Here is a 17,765-nt window from a genome sequence, read left to right as displayed (position 1 = left end):
GTTCAACAAGGCATTGAAAAGTATCGACAAAGACTATCAATTGAAAAAATCATTCTAGTTTCCAGAATATTATGGCTTTTATAGTCCTGCTTACAGTACTGGTAAGCCATCAGATAAAACCTTGTGTTAGGGGGCCTTCTCTGCAGTGGCCCCACACCTTTGGAACAAGTTGCCATTGGAGGTCCACTGTCGTCTGTCAGTGCCTTGAAAACATATTATTTTACCATGGTCTTCTCTTGATATGATTGCTGTTGTTGCTGTTACTGCTGTTGTTGCTGTTGCTGGTTTTATTGTTGGCATTTATTTTCATTTTTTATCACTTTTTAATATTCTAATTGTTTTTATGTATTTTATTGCTGTAAGCTCCCTTGGGAGGGTTTCTGCCTTGAAAGACGGTCAAGAAATGTTTTAAATAAATAAAAATAAATAAATTGTCTGTTTTCCAGAGATTTAGACATAATTTCTGTTGCAAAGCTATCGAGATGCTTTGGCTTGGTTTCATGTCACCTTTTTGTGTCATGTGCTGCCCTGAGTAAACTGGAGTCTCAGAGATGATGAAGGACTTTTACTTTTTAATGTTCTACTTAGGAGTTTCAGGAAGTGGAACTAATGCAGGCTTGTCAATATGCAGATCATGTGCTGTAGTTTCAATTGGCATCATTCTAATGCTAAGTATTTCTCTTATGGCTGCTCCATAAAGCTGAGGTATTATAGGAAGGCAAACATTTGTTTCAGAGGTATCATGATTCCTTGTAGACTATTGCTATTGGATTAGCTAGCTGTGGTCTTGAGGTTTGGACTTGAAAATGTTTCATTTAAGACTTTTATACTGTTTTGATATTTCACTCTTTTTGCTTTGTGTCAAAAAAGGTCAAAATGTTGACTTCACTGTGTATTTGTATGTGATCTAAAATGAGTGGGCAGACTTCAGGATTACATGATTAAATTGGTATTTTTGCTAAAACTACAAGATTTATTGATTTGCTAAAACTGCAAGATTTATTTACAATATATAAATATTGTAAATAAATAAATAAAATCCACCAACTGGACCAAATGAAAAATAGTGGTTATGGGGCTAGACATACACTTAAAATTAATGAACGAGGTACCTTCTGAGCATGTGCTCAGCCCAGGAATTTGTTTTCGGTACTAGAATTGAGCTCAAGTTGTTTCACCCACAAACCCACTTCTGGTTGGTTGGTCGGTCGGTTGCCCTCCCCCCACCCCCAAGTTACTCTTCATTTCAATGGCCTAACATGGGGTGGAAGAACCTTTTGCTTTTATTATGTAACTTGCCGATCTACTGCAAACCACCCAGAGATCTACCAGTAGGTCCTGATCTACCTTCCACCCACCCCTGTTCTAGATGGCTTTTATAGTGCAACTCCATTGATTCCTGTGGGGTGTCTTGTCTCTCTTCTTGCTTGAAAATAAGGGCAGATTATGCCAGAGCTGTTTGGAAAGACATGAAGAGGGCTTAACAGGTTAGCCCCATAGCTCCTCTGGGTCTTTAGCTGTCCATGGACATCCATCAGTGGCCAGAGAAGATACGTGCTTATAGCAGGGAAGGAGTCCATGCACCTTGAGACAGGTTGTATGTAATAGCTCTTAAATAAGATTGTGGAATTGTTCTGCAGGAAGGACTGGTAAAAACAAAACTAGGTAGTATGGGGCTACTTCTGAAAATGGCGGTCCATGTGTAGTTGCCCCCCACAGCTTACCTGCAATATCTAATGAAACTTGGGGTGTGATGTGACAGCATGCTAAGAATTTCCCTGCCTCTCATTCCACTGTATTGGCTGCTGTTGGCAGGAAAATTGGTTGAAGGATGTCATTTTGCACAATCTTTTTCACTAGACCAGCTGCCCTCAACCCAAGGCCCTCCAGATTAACTCCTATCATCCCCACCCAGCACAGCCAATGGCCATGCTGTTTGGGTATGATGGGAGTTGTAGTCCAACACATCTGGAGGGCACTGGGTGGAGGAAGGGTGCACTAGACATTAGTAGAATTAGAAAGGGGCTGCTGGTTTAGGCAGTTACACAAATGAAGCCAGTGTCATAGGCTTCTGGGCATGACTGCCTAGAAAAGAATGCTTCGGCACTACTGGAATGTGCAGGTTCTGCAAAAGCATCACAATACCAGTAAGCCCAGTCACTTGTACTTCCAAGACTGTTTTTTTTACTGTATTAAAAGAATAAAATCTGTCATGCATTAAAAACGTATCCAAAGATTATGAAGAGTTCCAGTGGTGAAAAGTAGATGAGTTGGAGGGCTTACATGGAACAGTTAATGCATGATTTATGTATAAGTCTGAGGTCATTTGCAGTGTTCAATAATGGACTGAATGATGTAGAAACATCAGTTCTGAGTTCTCTTCAAATGGGCAATATGCTCTTTTTCTTTTTGTTATACTGTGAACATAAAACTGAATATCAAATGTATAGGTCATACAGATACTGAGAAGTTATGAGAAACAACTTAATACACTGTAAAACATTCTGCCATCCCTAGTATACATTGAGCATATGATGCTGCCTTATACAGAATCAGACATAAAGACATTAGAACATAACAGTTGTGTTGGATGAGACTAAAGGCGTATCTAGTCCAGCATTCTGTTCCCACAGTGGCGTACCAGATGAGTTTGGGAAGCCCACAAGCAGGACATGAATGAAGTAGCACCCCTCTCCCACTCATGTACCTCAGCAACTGGTACTGAAAGGCATACTGTCTCCTATACAGGAGGTAATAGCCATCACAGCTAGTAGCCATTCATAGCCTTATCTATTAATTTATCCAATCCCCATCTAAAGCCACCCAAGTCGGTGGCCATCACCACATCTTGTAGTAGCAAATTCCATACTTTAACTACGTGCTGTGTGAAGAAGAACTTCCTTTTACCTGTCCTGAAACTCCCACCATTCAGTAAAGGTGTTATGATATTGGCAGGGTTTTTTTTGGTTCTTTTCCTAATTATCCCCAACATGGAATCTGCCTTTTTCACATCAGCCACACATTTTCATTGAGCTCTCTACCACAATCCCAAGATCCCTCTCCTGGTCAGTCACTGCCAGCCCAGCCTCCATCAGGCTATAAGTGGTTGGGATTTTTTGCCCCAACATGATCAGTTTACACTTGCTTATATTGAACTGCATTTGCCATTATTATGCTCATTCCCCTAGTTTGGAGAGATCCTTTTAGAGCTCTTCACTATCACTTCTTGTTTTAACTACCCTAAATAATTTGGTGTCATCAGCAAACTTGGCCACTTCAGTACTCATACCTAACTCTAGATCATTTATGAACAAGCTAAAAAGCACCGGTCCCAATAGAGTTTACATCCCTTCATAAGAGCTGTCCATTTATTCCAACTGTCTTCCTATTCTTTAACCAGCTACTGGTCCATAAGAGGTCCTCTCTCCTTATTCCATGACTGCTTATGTTTGCTCCAGAGTGTTTGGTGAGGGTCCATCAAAAGCCTTTGGAAAGTCCAGTGTTTACCAGGTCACCCCTATCTTCATGTTTATTGTCACACTCAACTTTAAAAGGTTAGTGAGGCGGACTTTGTAGAAGTCATGTTGATTCTTCTTCAGCAGGACTTGATAGATGGTTGGTAATTTTATCTTTAATAATGCATCCACCAATTTACCCAGAACACATATTAAGCTAACAGGTATGTAATTTCTTGGATCCCTTTAAAAAAATGGCATTACATGAGCCACTTCCCAGTCCTCTGGTTCAGGGGCAGATCTTAGGGATGTTTTATGTATTTTTATTAGAAGATCAGCAATTTCACATTTGAGTTCTATAAGAACTCTCATATGGATACCAACTGGACCCAGTGATTTGTTAGTTTTCAATTTGTCAGGAAGATCTAGAATGTCATCTCTTGTCACCGCTCTGTTCCTCAGTTGTTGTTGTTCAGTCGTTCAGTCGTGTCCGACTCTTCGTGACCCCATGGACCATAGCACGCCAGGCCTTCCTGTCCTGCGCTCTCTCCCGGAGCGTGCTCAAGTTCATATTCATTGCATCCGTGATGCTATCTAGCCATCTCATCCTCTGCCGTCCCCTTCTCCTTTTGCCTTCAGTCTTTCCCAGCATCAGGGTCTTTTCCAGGGAGTTTTCTCTTCGCATTAGGTGGCCAAAATATTGGAGCTTCAGCTTCAGTATCTGTCCTTCCAATGAGCAGTCAGGGTTGATTTCCTTTAGGATGGACTGATTTGACCTCCTTGCAGTCCAGGGGACTCGTAAGAGTCTTCTCCAGCACCACAGTTCGAAAGCATCAATTCTTCGGCGCTCAGCCTTCCTTATAGTCCAGCTCTCACAGCCATACATTACTACTGGGAAAACCATAGCTTTGATTAGACGGACCTTTGTCGGCAAGGTGATGTCTCTGCTTCTTACTATGCTGTCTAGGTTGGCCATAGCTTTCCTCCCAAGGAGCAAGCGTCTTTTAATTTCATGGCTACAGTCACCGTCTGCGGTGATCTTGGAGCCCAAGAAAGTAAAATCTGTCACTGCTTCCATTTCTTCCCCTTCTATATGCCAGGAAGTGATGGGGCCAGATGCCATGATCTTAGTTTTTTTAATGTTGAGTTTCAAACCAGCTTTTGCACTCTCCTCTTTCACCCTCAACAAGAGGCTCTTTAGATCCTCTTCACTTTCTGCCATTAGGGTGGTATCGTCTGCATATCGGAGGTTGTTGATAATTCTCCCGGCAATCTTAATTCCGACCTCTGATTCATCCAACCCGGCATTTCTCATGATGTACTCTGCATATAAGTTAAATAAGCAGGGTGACAATATGCAGCCTTGTCGTACTCCTTTCCCAATTTGGAACCAATCGGTTGTTCCATGTCCGGTTCTTACTGTTGCTTCTTGACCCTCGTACAGGTTTCTCAGGAGACAGGTAAGGTGGTCTGGTACTCCCATCACTTTAAGAATTTGCCACAGTTTGTTGTGATCCACACAATCAAAGGCTTTAGCGTAGTCAATGAAGCAGAAATAGACGTTTTTCTGGAATTCTCTTGCTTTCTCCATGATGCAGCGAATGTTGGCGATTTGATCTCTAGTTCCTCTGCCTCTTCGAAACCCCGCTTGTACTTCTGGTAGTTCTCGGTTCGCATACTGCTGAAGCCTAGCTTGTAGGATTTTGAGCATCACCTTGCTGGCATGTGAAATGAGCGCAATGGTGCGGTAGTTTGAACACTCTTTGGCGTTGCCCTTCTTTGTAATTGGAATGTAAACTGACCTTTTCCAGTCTTGTGGCCACTGTTGAGTGTTCCAGATTTGTTGGCATATTGAATGCAGCACTTTAACAGCATCATCTTTTAGGATTTTAAATAGCTCGGCTGGAATACTGTCATCTCCGCTAGCTTTGTTGTTACTAATGCTATTTAAAATCCTGTTCCTCAGATTCCCTTCCTAATAATGGGTATCTGCCCTACATCTTCTACAGTGATGACAGGTATAAACAATTAACTCATCTTCTCTACAGTCTCCTTTCCTGTTTTCGTACTCCTTTAACTCAGTTGTGAACCAATGGTCCAATGCTTCCCTAGTCATTTTCCTGTTTCTGATGTAATTAAATAATTATTGTTTGTCTTAAATGCTATTAGTGATATGCTTCTCAGAAGCCTTTTTTGCATTTCTTTTGTGCAAGTTTGTATTCCTTTTTCTAATTTGGGAAAGACTTCCATTTCTGAAGAAAGGCTCTTGCCTTATAGCCTGCTAGGCATTGCTTCTTTATGCTGGTGGTATCTTTCCTGACCTGTAGTATACATTCTAGCTGAACTTCTATTATTGTGGGGTTTAAAACATTTATTTATAACATTTATATAGTGCTCTACATCTAGACAGATTCTGGAGTGGTGAACAATAAAAGATACAAAAATAAAAGAAAATAAAAAAGAACTCCATGTTGAAAGTTGTTGTTGTTGTTGTTGTTAAAACAACACAGAATTCCAATAAAAACTGTGGCTGGTCAGTCAAGGAAGATTTCTTGACATAAAGCTGTTTTCAAGAGGTGCTGGAAGTAACACAGGGTCGGTGTCTGCCTGACCTCCAGAGGCAGGAAGTTCCATAGAAAGGGGGCCACCACACTGAAGGCTCTTCTCCTGATGGACTCCAACCAGGCCATAGGTCCATGTGGAACTACCAGGGACATGCCTTCTGATGACCTCAGTGACTGGGCCAGTTGATAGGGGAGAAAGCGTTCTCTCAGGTATCCTGGTCCCAAGTCATTTAGTGCTTTATACACTAGTACCAAAACCTTAAACCTGGCCCGGTAGTGAATAGGCAGCCAGTGCAGTCCCCTCAGCAAAGGCGTTGCATGCTGAAAAGGGATATATCCCAACAACAGCTGAGCTGCTGTATTCTGCACTAGTTCCAGCTTCTGGAGCAGCCTTAAGGGCAGCCCCACATAGAGTGCAGTATAGTAATCCAGTCTTGAGGTTACTAGCACCTGTACCACTGTGGCCAAGCTGTGGCAGTCCAGGAGAGGCTATAGCAGGCAAACCAGCTGAAGCTGGTGAAAGGCACTCTGAACCACGACGGCCACTTGGGCCTCCAGCGACACTGATGGATCTAGGAGTACCCCTAGGCTATGAACCTGATCTTTCAAAGGGAGTGCGATGCCATCCAGAACAGGCAATAAGTCTATCTTGCAGACTCAGGAACCACTCACCCACAGGGCTTCTGTCTTGCGAGGATTCAGCTTCAGTTTATTGGCCCTCATCTAGCCCATTATTGAGTCTAGGCACTGATCCAGGATTTGCACAGCCTCATCTGATTCAGATGTCACAGGGAAATAGAGCTGCATGTCAACCTACTAATGACACTTGGCTCTAAATCCCCTAATGACCGCTCCCAGCGGCTTCATATAGATGTTGAACAACAATGGGGACAAGATAGTACCCTGTGGAACCCCATAGCTCAGTTGCCAAGGAGCTGAGGAATGGTCTCCCAATGTTAGTCTCAGAAATCAGCACAGTAGGTAAGACTGGAACCACTGGAACACAGTGCCTCCAGTGCCCATCCCATAGAGTCAATCCATGAGGATACCATGATCGATGGTATCAAACACCTATGAGAGATTGAGCAGAATTAACGAGGGTGCACTTCCCCTGTCCCTTTCTCGATAAAGGTCATCCCTCAGAGCGACCAAGCCTGATTTGGTCCCGTAACCAGGTTCATGGGAATGGGTCTAGATAATCAGTATCCTTAATATCAGTAAGAGTGCCTGCAGTTGCTCTGCCACAACCCTTTCCAGTACCTCCCCTAAGAAACGGGTATTAGCAACTGGCCAGTAGTTGTCTAATACCACTGGATCCAGAGTGGGCTTCTTCAGGAGTGGTTGCACTACTCCCTCCTTAAGGACAGTAGGAACCACCCCTTCCCACAGGAAAGCATTTACCACTCCTTGGACCCACCTGGTCATACCCCTTGGCTAGCTTTTTATTAGCTAGGAGGGGCAAGGATCGACAGGGCATGTGGTCAGTCGCATTGCTTCAAGCACCTTGTCCACGTTGTCAGGCCACAGCAACTGATCCCACAAAATCGGGCAGATGGTGGCATCAGATACCTCGACTGGAACTATGCTAACAACAGTGTGAAATTCGCTGTGGAGACAAGCCATTTTGTCCTCAAAGTGCGATGCAAAAAAGTCACAGCAGGACCTCGGGGGGACCAGGCTTGGGAGAGTGTTAACAGCCCCCTGGCCACCTAGAAGAGCTTTGCTGGATGCTTACTTGAGGATGCTGTGGAGGCAGTAAAATAAGCCTTCTTTGCTGCCCACACTGCCATGCATTAGGCAAGTCTATGTGCTCTAGAGTATCTAGACATTTTATCTCTATTGTGACTGGAATGTGGATTTATCCAGTCTATATGAGAGTAATTGAAGTCACCCATTACAACACTTTCTCCTTTGGATGCCTCCCTAATTTCATTCTTCACCTCAAAATTGCCTTGAGCATTTTGGTCAGGGGGTGATTACATGTCCCCAGTACTACATTACTTTTGGAGCCTGGCATTGTCACCTACAGTGATTCTGTGGAGGAGTCTGAGCCTTTTGAGATTTCTAGCTTGTTTGTACATCAAAACGGGCATAATATCAGAGTGACCCTGTCCCTGCTACACCCTTCCCTGTCCTTCCTATATAGGGTTTGTATCCAGAGATGACAGTGTCCCACTGATTCTCTCCATTACACCAGATTTCCTTTATGCCCACTGTATCTATGTTCTCCTTTAAAACCAAGCACTCCAGGTCTCTTACCTTGACTCAGAGGTGTCAAGCATTAATAGAAACAAACTATATCTGGTATCTATTTCCAAATGTCTCTGGTGTGTGCATTTTCCCTTAAGGCGCTTTGATCGACTTGACTGCCCGTTCTAGTATAGTTTATTTCTACGTGACCCCATTTGAACTATCAACGTTTTCACCCTCATCCCCTTGGGATGATTCATCCTGAATCAGATTCTCCCCAGCTCCTATTGGCTTGGTCCATCTAGCCCAGTATTGTCTACTCTGACAGTAAGTGGCTGTCTGGGGTCTCAGGCAAAGGACTTTCTCATCACCGGCTACCTACCTGATCTAGTAATTGGAGATACCAAGTCTAGAGCCCAGCAGAACAGCTTTGGAAGGCATGGCAGTGCATTGTCAGCTTCAGGTTTGAGCTACTGAGCCTGTTTGCACATCACGACAACCCACTGTGGGTTAATTTACCCATGGAAGCAGTTGTGTTGTGCTAGATGCCTGCGGGCACCATTTTTGGCTTTTTTAGGGTTATCTGAGGGTTGTTTAACACTCAAACAGCTCCTGCCACCTGGATTCACAGGACATGGCAGGCTGGGTACTCACAGGTGCCATGCAAAAATGGTGCTTGCAGGCGCCCAGCGAAATGCAACAGCTCCTGCAGGTAAATTAAGCCACAATGGGTTATTGTGTCATGTGAACCAGGTTGCTGTGTGTACTTGGCAGGATTATACCTTCTAAATGGGGGGCATTTCATTGGGTAGCTTTTATTGTCTTGATAATGTTTTGGAAATAATTGGCTCACCTTCCTGTCTTCATGCCTGCAGTGAAAGCAGGAGAGCAGACCAAATATATATGCTTTCCTTTAGTTATTCCTTTACCTCCAGTAAAAGATTGGTATGGAGGTAAACATCATTAAAGTTGATGTTTCTGGATTTTTCCATAGCTAACTTTGTGCATTTTGAGGGGAAGATGGATGACAGCAACTAAATCATTGGTCAAAACTGGCATTGCCAGTGAAAACTGAAAAATGTTTTCAATGTAAGTGCAGTTGGAAGCTCACTATCAGCAGCTTCAATTTTAGGATTGGCATTTTGCTGTGTATTATAGCTGGAAAACAAATGCAGCAGAGTGATTGGCTTTGTTTGGCTGTAACACTATAAACCATAGTTTATTGTTAGGAGAATGAGCCTCAGCAGGCCTTGGACTCCTTACTTGAGCAGCTGTGAAGAGAATTTAGACACTTCCATCTCTATTTTACATGAACCACAGCTTCTTGTGTTGTTCAAACCTGGAAAAACTGTGGTTAATTTTAATTATAGTTAGTGGAAACAAGAAAACGTCAAGCTATAGTTTATGAAGTTGGCTTGTCTCAACTAACCATAGTTAAAACTACAGTTTAAGATTCCGTTGACATGCTAAGCTGCAGATAATCTAAACAAGCCCTGCCTTCTGGAGGAATCCCTACTGTTACCTCTGATCTGAGATTGGAGATAACAGCAGAGATGCGAGCTGGCCAAGTTGCTTTGCATGGTATGTGTATGGGGATGCCAGGCGCTGTGCCAAGCAAGGGATTTGGCTGGCACAGGGAAGAGTATGCCAACACTGTGAGGACCCCAGGACAAAGCCAGGGACTAAACTAGTGATAGGAGCAGTGGCTGCTTCTTCTAGCACCAGCCCAGTCCCTTTCTCTGTGATCAGCACAGAGAGGCAAAAATGGGTGAGCACAGAGAGGCAAAAAAATGGGCGTGGCCGCAGTCACCAACTTCATCTGGCCCACAGAGAGCCTAATGGGGGGGCAGTCTGGCCCCCTAGCACATAGTATTCTGCACCCCTGCCTTATACAGAATAAGACCATTGGTCCATCTACCTGCATATTGTCTACACTGGCTAGCAGTGGCACTTCTAGGTTTCAGACAGGGATCTTTCCCAGCCCTACATGGAGATGACATGGATTGAACCTGGAACCTCTTGCATACGAACTGTTTGCAAAGGGTAAGAGAGCTACGTCCCTCTTACCTTTTGTAGTAATTTTCTTTTGATCTTCACCCTGTTTATGGAGCTTCTCTACGGAGAGCTGCTGCCAGTCAAACTGGACAGTGCCTGGTTAGACTAATTCAGTATAAGGCAGCTTCATTATATAGTCTGTTGCAAGAAATAGTTTATTCAGTTCGGGTACTTCGGCCTGATCCTCAAATTTGATGTATGAGCAATAAGTGTAATACCATGCACATACTCTAGGCAGATGCATTGTGTAGGTATATAAGTCATTGTATCCCAGACCGGGGTGTGGTTGATAGGGAACTGTTACTATTCTCAGGCTGCATATAGCTACTTCCTTTTTAGGATGTTGCAAGTTTCTACAGTTGGCTTTTCAGCTGTTTGGTCTTAACCTGGTTTTGTTTCACAGGGCTGAATTGTTTCTGACAATATTCTGGTTTATCAGCAACTTCAGTAACCCCTGAGCAATATAGTGCTAATCGTGTAGTCACCTCATTCTTGAAGTCTGACGCAGCAGTGGCCGCTGTGCTGTTGGGATGAATGCTGTAGAGCAGTGATAGAGAACTTTTGGCCCTTCAGATGTTGTTGGACTGCAACTTCCATCAGCACTAGCCAGCATAGCCAGTGGTGAGGGATGATGGGAGTTGTAGTCCAACAACATTTGGAGGGTAAGACATTCCCATCCCTGCTGTAGAACTTGGGCGTTGACTTTAAAGACCTGCATTTTATCTTAATGGTGGGAGAGATCCTAGAAGGTAACCTGCACATAACTTCCTATGCATTTGTCTTCCAAGGATTGTATGGAATTTGGGCATTTAAAAAAATTTAACTATAATATCCATTGGTATTTGAATATGTGGTGACAGTATTCTCCTTAAGTTCATAAAGAGTCACATGAGAAATAGGACAGGTTAAATGTTCCCTAGAATCAGATTATTGCGCCTTGGATTGGTAACTTTTACAATGCTATAAGCGTCAATCATCAGTCTTTCCATAGAACTTAATAGCCAAGCTGAAATGTATTCCTTGCAGCATGGATAGCTTTTCCAGGTTGTCAGTGAGAGGTGCTTGCTTGTGAGAAAAGCCTGCTCCTTCATCTCACTTGCAACTTCAGAGTTGGAGGTTTGGGCCAGAGGGTGGGGAGGGGAAATCACTGCAGTGCTCACTGACAGCATGTTAATAGCACTGCTGTTCTTTTGCAGAACTGAACAAGCAAGATAGTTTTAGTGGGTACATTAAGTCCATCTGTACTTCATGCACTGCTTTACAATTGTGGGTACATTATACTGGCAATGAGAATAACACAGGAAGTGTGCTTTTATCTCTGACAGAGTTGGAATATTTGGGCTTCTGCATCAAAAAGAAGAAAGAACTATTATATTTTTGGCAGTTTAGTATGACTCTGCTCTTTAAGGATACGTAGCCTGGCAAAGTTTTGAATGGACAAAAGCCTCTCTCAAAACAGTTTACAGCATTTCTCACAATGAATTGGGAATTCCAAATCTCTCATCCAGATGTATTATTTTTAAATAAAGTGCAATGTAGCTATCAAATGCCCTGTTTCACTTAGGCTTTCAAATCTATATTAAGCCTTCTAAAAGAGGTTAACAATTTGTGCCCACATAATGACAATTTTTCTTAAGAGTGGCTTAAGCGTGAATTTTCAGCTGATTTTAAGGTAAGGGTGTGTGGTATTAAGCATTTATAATTTTTCTACATCTGAGGATTATTCTGTACCAAAGAGCTTACAATGTTATTAAAGATGGGGGAATACAACAGAGGGTAAGGAAGAATGGGGGGAGATGAGGGTAATAACCGATGAATGTGAGAAAATTTAAGTTAGGCTTTCTTCTGATTTCCTGGCAAAGACTTCATGGAAAAAGACCTGGTGCCCTCCAGATGTGTTGGACTGCAACTCCCAGCACGTCCATCGCATCTGGAGCACACCAGGTTGGGGAAGACTAATGTAGGGTTTCTGGGAAGGAATTCCAGCTTACAGGACAGCAAGGGAGAATGTGCAGAGTCATTGAGAGCAGACTCTTTCCAAGTGGTAGAGCTGTAGTGAAAGTCAAGGCTGAGATGTAAAGGGGATATGAGGGCAAAAAGAGACAAGGGTGAGCAAAAGGGTGAGCTTTAAAGGAAAGGACAAGGACTTTGGGCTGATAATGTGGTATGATCCAAACACTGGCCCTTTGTCATGCATGGTTTGTTTTCCAGACTGATTATAACCCTCATCCAGACTGTTATGTGAAGTCATGGCCCCAGCAGTGGTAGGTCACTCAGGGTCTTTCCTCAAGAGCTTTTATAGCTTGAGTGGGGCTTGTTGTGACCAATGGACAGTAGGGTTGCACTAAGTCCTGGCAGTGGAATAAGATCATGTGGCGATGTACGCAGGCAGACTAGCACAATTTCAGCCTGGGTAACCTTCTCTATCCCAGGAGTGTGTGTGATGTGTTGCAAGGAAGAGGGGGCAAACCTTTAATAGAGTTGATTTAAAATATGTGAAGGCATTTCTCTTCATGCTTACCTGTGTAATATTCTTAGCATATTTGCACTGACTTGAGACTGCCTCCTGACTTGAGACTGCTTCTTAGGGATCATTTTCTTAAAATGCCCAAACACCACTGTGTGCAGTTGTTGGCACGTATAGTCCTGAATAGTAGCTGGTTTTTTTGGGAGGGCCACCTTGAGAAAGGAGTAGGTTTGATGGACCAAGGCTCCCACACCCCAAAGTGGCCTGTTGGCAAGTTGTATCACCATGACTGTTGCTCTCCATTTCTGGTTGGCAAGTGTGGGACATGGACAGGCAGCATCTCTTGGGAGGTCGGGGCAGATTGGCCTGGGTGCCTCTGCTTTCCAGGCCCCAAACATATAGAGAATGGTATATCCAAACATATAGAAAATGTAATGAGAGGGGTTGTAACTCATTTTTCCTGTTGCTTCTAAATGAGTGGTTGCAGGTATGGGACCAAGAGTGAAATCAGAATCTTGGGCAGGCAGGTTAGTGGACATGTTGCTTAGAGAAGATAAAGGTGAGGTCCCAGGTGATCTAAAGTAAAAGCCAGGGTCCATTTTAAGCATGGAAGTGAGCACCATCTGAGAGGAATTAAACTAATAACCAATAACAGAACCTTATCTTCGGGAGAAGGCTGGAGGGACAAGGAGATGCAAACAGAGGATGGGTTAGTGATGTGCAAGACAGCAAGTAGCCGCATCTATGGAAAGCAGGAAAAGATTCAGGCCAGGAGGAGATGGTATTCACAAAACAGGCCAAGTAAATGCTTGGAGAGGAAAGAGACTGCATGTTTCTCTAGAGGTCAGCAAGGGTCAATAAGCTGCTTTGGAGGCACAGCCATACAAAGTGGCAGTGCCACTAGATCAGAGCCTCCTACTGTATCAAGGCTATTAGAAGCTAGTAGTGGAACCTACAACAGCCTGCCATGGGGAAGGCTTCTGGTTACAGTTCCTGTGTCACTGGCAATTGATGAACACCTACAAATGTTTTTTGCATGAGTGACAATTGCAGACATCCAAAATGAAGCCTTAAAAGAGGTTTTGCATTGTTTTCTAAAAACCAGACAATTGTTTGATTCTCAGCAACATTATAGAACAGGTATACCCAAAATACATATTTTCTTGCATCTTGAGATCTTAGTTATAACTTCCCCAGTATGATTTCCTTCACCATTCTTGACTGACCCACCTTATATCTTCTGTGAATGGGAAGAACGAATAAGCTGCATCCCTTCTCTTAGAAGCTGTTCTGAAACTGTTTGCCTTCCATTCTGTGCTAAGAGCTGGTGACTAAGCTACTTTGTGAGCAGAAAGCTACAGGAAGCAATTTCTTTAACTTGTGCCAGCTCAAATGTTGGTCTTTTTAATATTTTTAATAATTTCATATTAGGGTCACTAGGGGAGTGTCATTATAATGTATATAGTCTTGCCTTGGATGCATTGTGAAGGGTAAATGTAAAGTTTCCTGTCAGTCATCTGGCAAGCGTAGGTATCTATATATAATAAGTCTTCATGGAAAATGGCTTTCAGGAAATGTTTCCATTAGTTATTGCATATTAAATATAAAAGCAGCAGTCCTGATCCCTGCATGTGTACTGGATGCCTACAGAGTGCAAGACCTTCTTACTAAGTTTATTCTTTGACATGCTGTTTTTGTGGGGTGTTAGCAGACAAGACAATCACTTGTTACCGAAACCTCAGCTTTGTGCATGAGGATGAATCACATATATATTAATAGGTAGTTCACAGTGAGTTGTAAGGAAATAATTTCTTCAAAAGAATTGAAACATAAATCATCAGAATAGAGCTAGCTTTCCTTTGTCACCAGGACAGCATTTTGAAGAACTGTATTCTGTACTGATGCAACAGCAGTTAAAAATGGTTTGTTCCATTTAAAATTGAATTGGATATTTGTCTGACAATGCATCTAGGAAATAATTTCTAAGGGTAGTATCTAATGGTGTCCCAGCACTAGCACTAATAACATTGTGCTCACATAAACCAATGCTTGCACAATGTAACTAGTGCAATTTGCTAGCGTGATTCACTGCTGCATTTCACTGATAAATTGCCACATTCACTGGGACACCATTGGATACCACCCTAAGTGTTCTTAATCTTGATCTTATCATAATGCAGAACCTTGATTGACAAGAAGATTTGATTGGAGGGGTGGGGGATTGAGAAAATAATGAGTTTGTTGATCAAACCTTCACATCTTGTTAGGTGGCCTTTTGGCTAATTCACTCCTTACATTCCTCCCCACCAGTGGCTGAACTGATGCCCTACCCTTTTCATTTCTCTCTCAGGTACCTAAAATATCTGGTTCAAGTTCTGGTCAGTGTCTGGCAATCCAGACAAGATCTCAAAGGAAGAGTTGTATATGGGAGGTGGATTTGGGTAAGGAGCTGCCAGTTGTTAATCATAGAGACTTTAATCTGAATTCACACTGAAGGTATGCATACCAATGAGGGTTTGAAAAAAATATTTTATCCAGTAGCTATAGCAAATACATACATGCAGGTATGTAAGCCTTTCAACTTGCTCTTTCGATCAATTACCAGTTACCAAAGGAAGTGTAGCATTGACTTATATAGATCACTTTTACTGAGGCACGAATGAATCTCTTGACCTCTTTCCAAATGCAATCAGTTATGTGATACAACAGCAGCTTATTCACATTGGGAACCTAAAATGAGCATGTCCTCTCGCTACACTCCTGCAGCTGAATGTGTTAAACTACAATTGGTGGACTTCTAAGTTATTTAAAAGCATATTTTGAATTGTCATACCAAGTCTTAAAATGAAGTTAATCTCATTCACTACCAGAATGCTTTACTTATACTAATTATCTCTGCATCTTACCCTTCCTCTGTGCAACTCAGAGCTACATTAATGGGATTCTAAGTTGGTCTTCCATCCGAGTGCTGGCTAGTCCCGTACTTGACTTCAGAGATAAAAATAAATTGGATATCTCCTCATCATTTTCTCACTGCCTTCTCATTTGGTCTTTAAAAAACAGACACCTGCTTTACAAATTTCACATGGCATCAAATTATAGCGAACGTAGAGCAGTGTAATATAACCCATGCAATTTTCATTAGGAGCATGATAACAGGATCTTAAATCTCCTTGCCTATTGGAGTCCAGGGACATGCTTAACTTGCTTGGTTGTGTGTAAAATCTTCTTGTGTTCTCATGTCTTTTAGCTGCTGTTTTGATCATAGCATCTTTGTAATAGTAAATTCCTTATGTTAAGAAAAGTTGAGATGGTGGCTTGCTTTCTTTATCACTGTGTTTTTGAGACCATATTTTGAAAATTAATCTACCTATGACTTGTTAGCTTCTTTCCTGCTTTTAAGTAGAAGGGATACAAAATCAGATCTTTGTATTTGAGATAAGGTCTTGGAAGACTTGGTTGCTCACATGTCCAAGCCAGAAATGACAATTGGTTTATCTGTACTTGAACATTGCTTCTGCAGTTTACCTGAAATATTTACTAGTTTGGTTTTGGGGAAAAAACTTTGTTACTTAAATATATTTTTTCTCATTTTTATTTTTGATCTTATTGTAGCACTGATGCCGTGATCACTTATTCAGCCATTCTAAAGATGAATTGCTGTTACTAATGGGAAGAAGTCCAATATGAGTGGAAATGATGTTGGGGGAAGAAGACGCTTTGAGGACAGTGAACACACACTACACATATACCCTGGGAACATTGCTGAAGGGACCATCTATTGTCCTGTTATTGCACGAAAAACATCCACTGCTGCTGAGGTGATAGACTCTCTGATTAACAAGCTTCAGCTGGACAAAACAAAATGCTACGTCTTGGCAGAGGTGAAGGAGTTTGGTGGGGAGGAATGGATCCTCAACCCCACAGACTGCCCTGTCCAACGGATGATGTTATGGCCCCGTATGGCTCTAGAGAACCGTTTGAGCGGAGAGGATTATCGCTTTCTTCTAAGGGAAAAAAACCTAGATGGGTCAATACATTATGCCAGCCTCCAGTCCTGGTTGCGGGTGACAGAAGAGCGGCGCAGGATGATGGAACGTGGCTTCCTTCCTCAACCTCAGTACAAGGACTATGATGACTTGTGTGCTTTGCCTGACTTGAATGAGAGAACACTCTTGGAAAACCTTAGAAATCGCTTCAAACAGGAAAAAATTTACACGTATGTTGGGAGCATACTAATAGTCATTAACCCATTCAAATTTCTCCCCATTTACAACCCCAAGTATGTTAAAATGTATGACAACCATCAACTGGGGAAGCTGGAGCCTCACATTTATGCAGTGGCTGATGTAGCATATCATGCTATGCTTCTGCGTCGGAAGAATCAGTGTATTGTAATTTCTGGAGAAAGTGGGTCTGGGAAAACACAGAGCACAAACTTCTTGATTCATCACCTCACTGCTCTTAGCCAGAAGGGATTTGCTAGTGGAGTAGAACAAATCATTCTTGGAGCTGGACCAGTGCTTGAGGTAAGATAAAAGTCATGCTATAGCTTATGATGCAGAGCCCAATGTGCCCCCACCCCACTGTGTGATAAAGTAGTTATGTTTTGTGATTATCATTCTGACCGGGAGCCATCTGCTAGCGGTTTGATAGAGTTGTGCAAGTCTTCCGCTTTTTAAAGATTCCGGTGAAGAAATACATGTGGAAAACATTACCTTGGAATTTTAAGTCCATATGGATTTTTTTTACACCAAAGAACTACAAGCAGGAGCTGGCAGTCCTGCACAATCCTGCTCACAAATCTTTTCTGGAAAGCCATGTGCTATGTTGTGGTATCATAATATCTTCCATGTGTATTTGTCACTGAGAATCATGGCATTCCTGGATAGGAAAAAGTAAGTGTTGGAATTGGTCCAGAATATTTTGAGGTGTATTTGTCTTTAAAAATGCGAATAGGAATACTTTTTCAAAACTGGTTTTGAAATTATTAAGCACTAGAACCACCTGTTTGCAAATGTTGCTGTTGTCTCC

General features: G+C 42.4%; 1 protein-coding gene across 7 annotated transcripts in view; it reads left to right on the top strand.

Moving 5' to 3' along the window:
- Positions 1–17,765, top strand: part of MYO9A (myosin IXA) — a 196,268-nt gene that overhangs the window by 40,918 nt on the left and 137,585 nt on the right. For all 7 annotated transcript variants that reach the window (XM_084817052.1, XM_084817051.1, XM_084817050.1 and 4 more), the window contains exon 2: positions 16,347–17,260. In XM_084817052.1, coding sequence (XP_084673178.1) covers positions 16,418–17,260 — 843 coding nt within the window. In that variant the 5' untranslated portion in view covers positions 16,347–16,417. The remainder of the gene's footprint in view (positions 1–16,346; positions 17,261–17,765) is intronic.

This window comes from Heloderma suspectum, chromosome 11, assembly GCF_057233095.1.
Source record: "Heloderma suspectum isolate Gila_16-S chromosome 11, 16-S_ref, whole genome shotgun sequence".
NCBI classification, from domain to species: domain Eukaryota; kingdom Metazoa; phylum Chordata; class Lepidosauria; order Squamata; family Helodermatidae; genus Heloderma; species Heloderma suspectum.
Note: the sequence above shows the minus strand (reverse complement) of the source record. Positions and strands in the feature narration are given on the sequence as shown.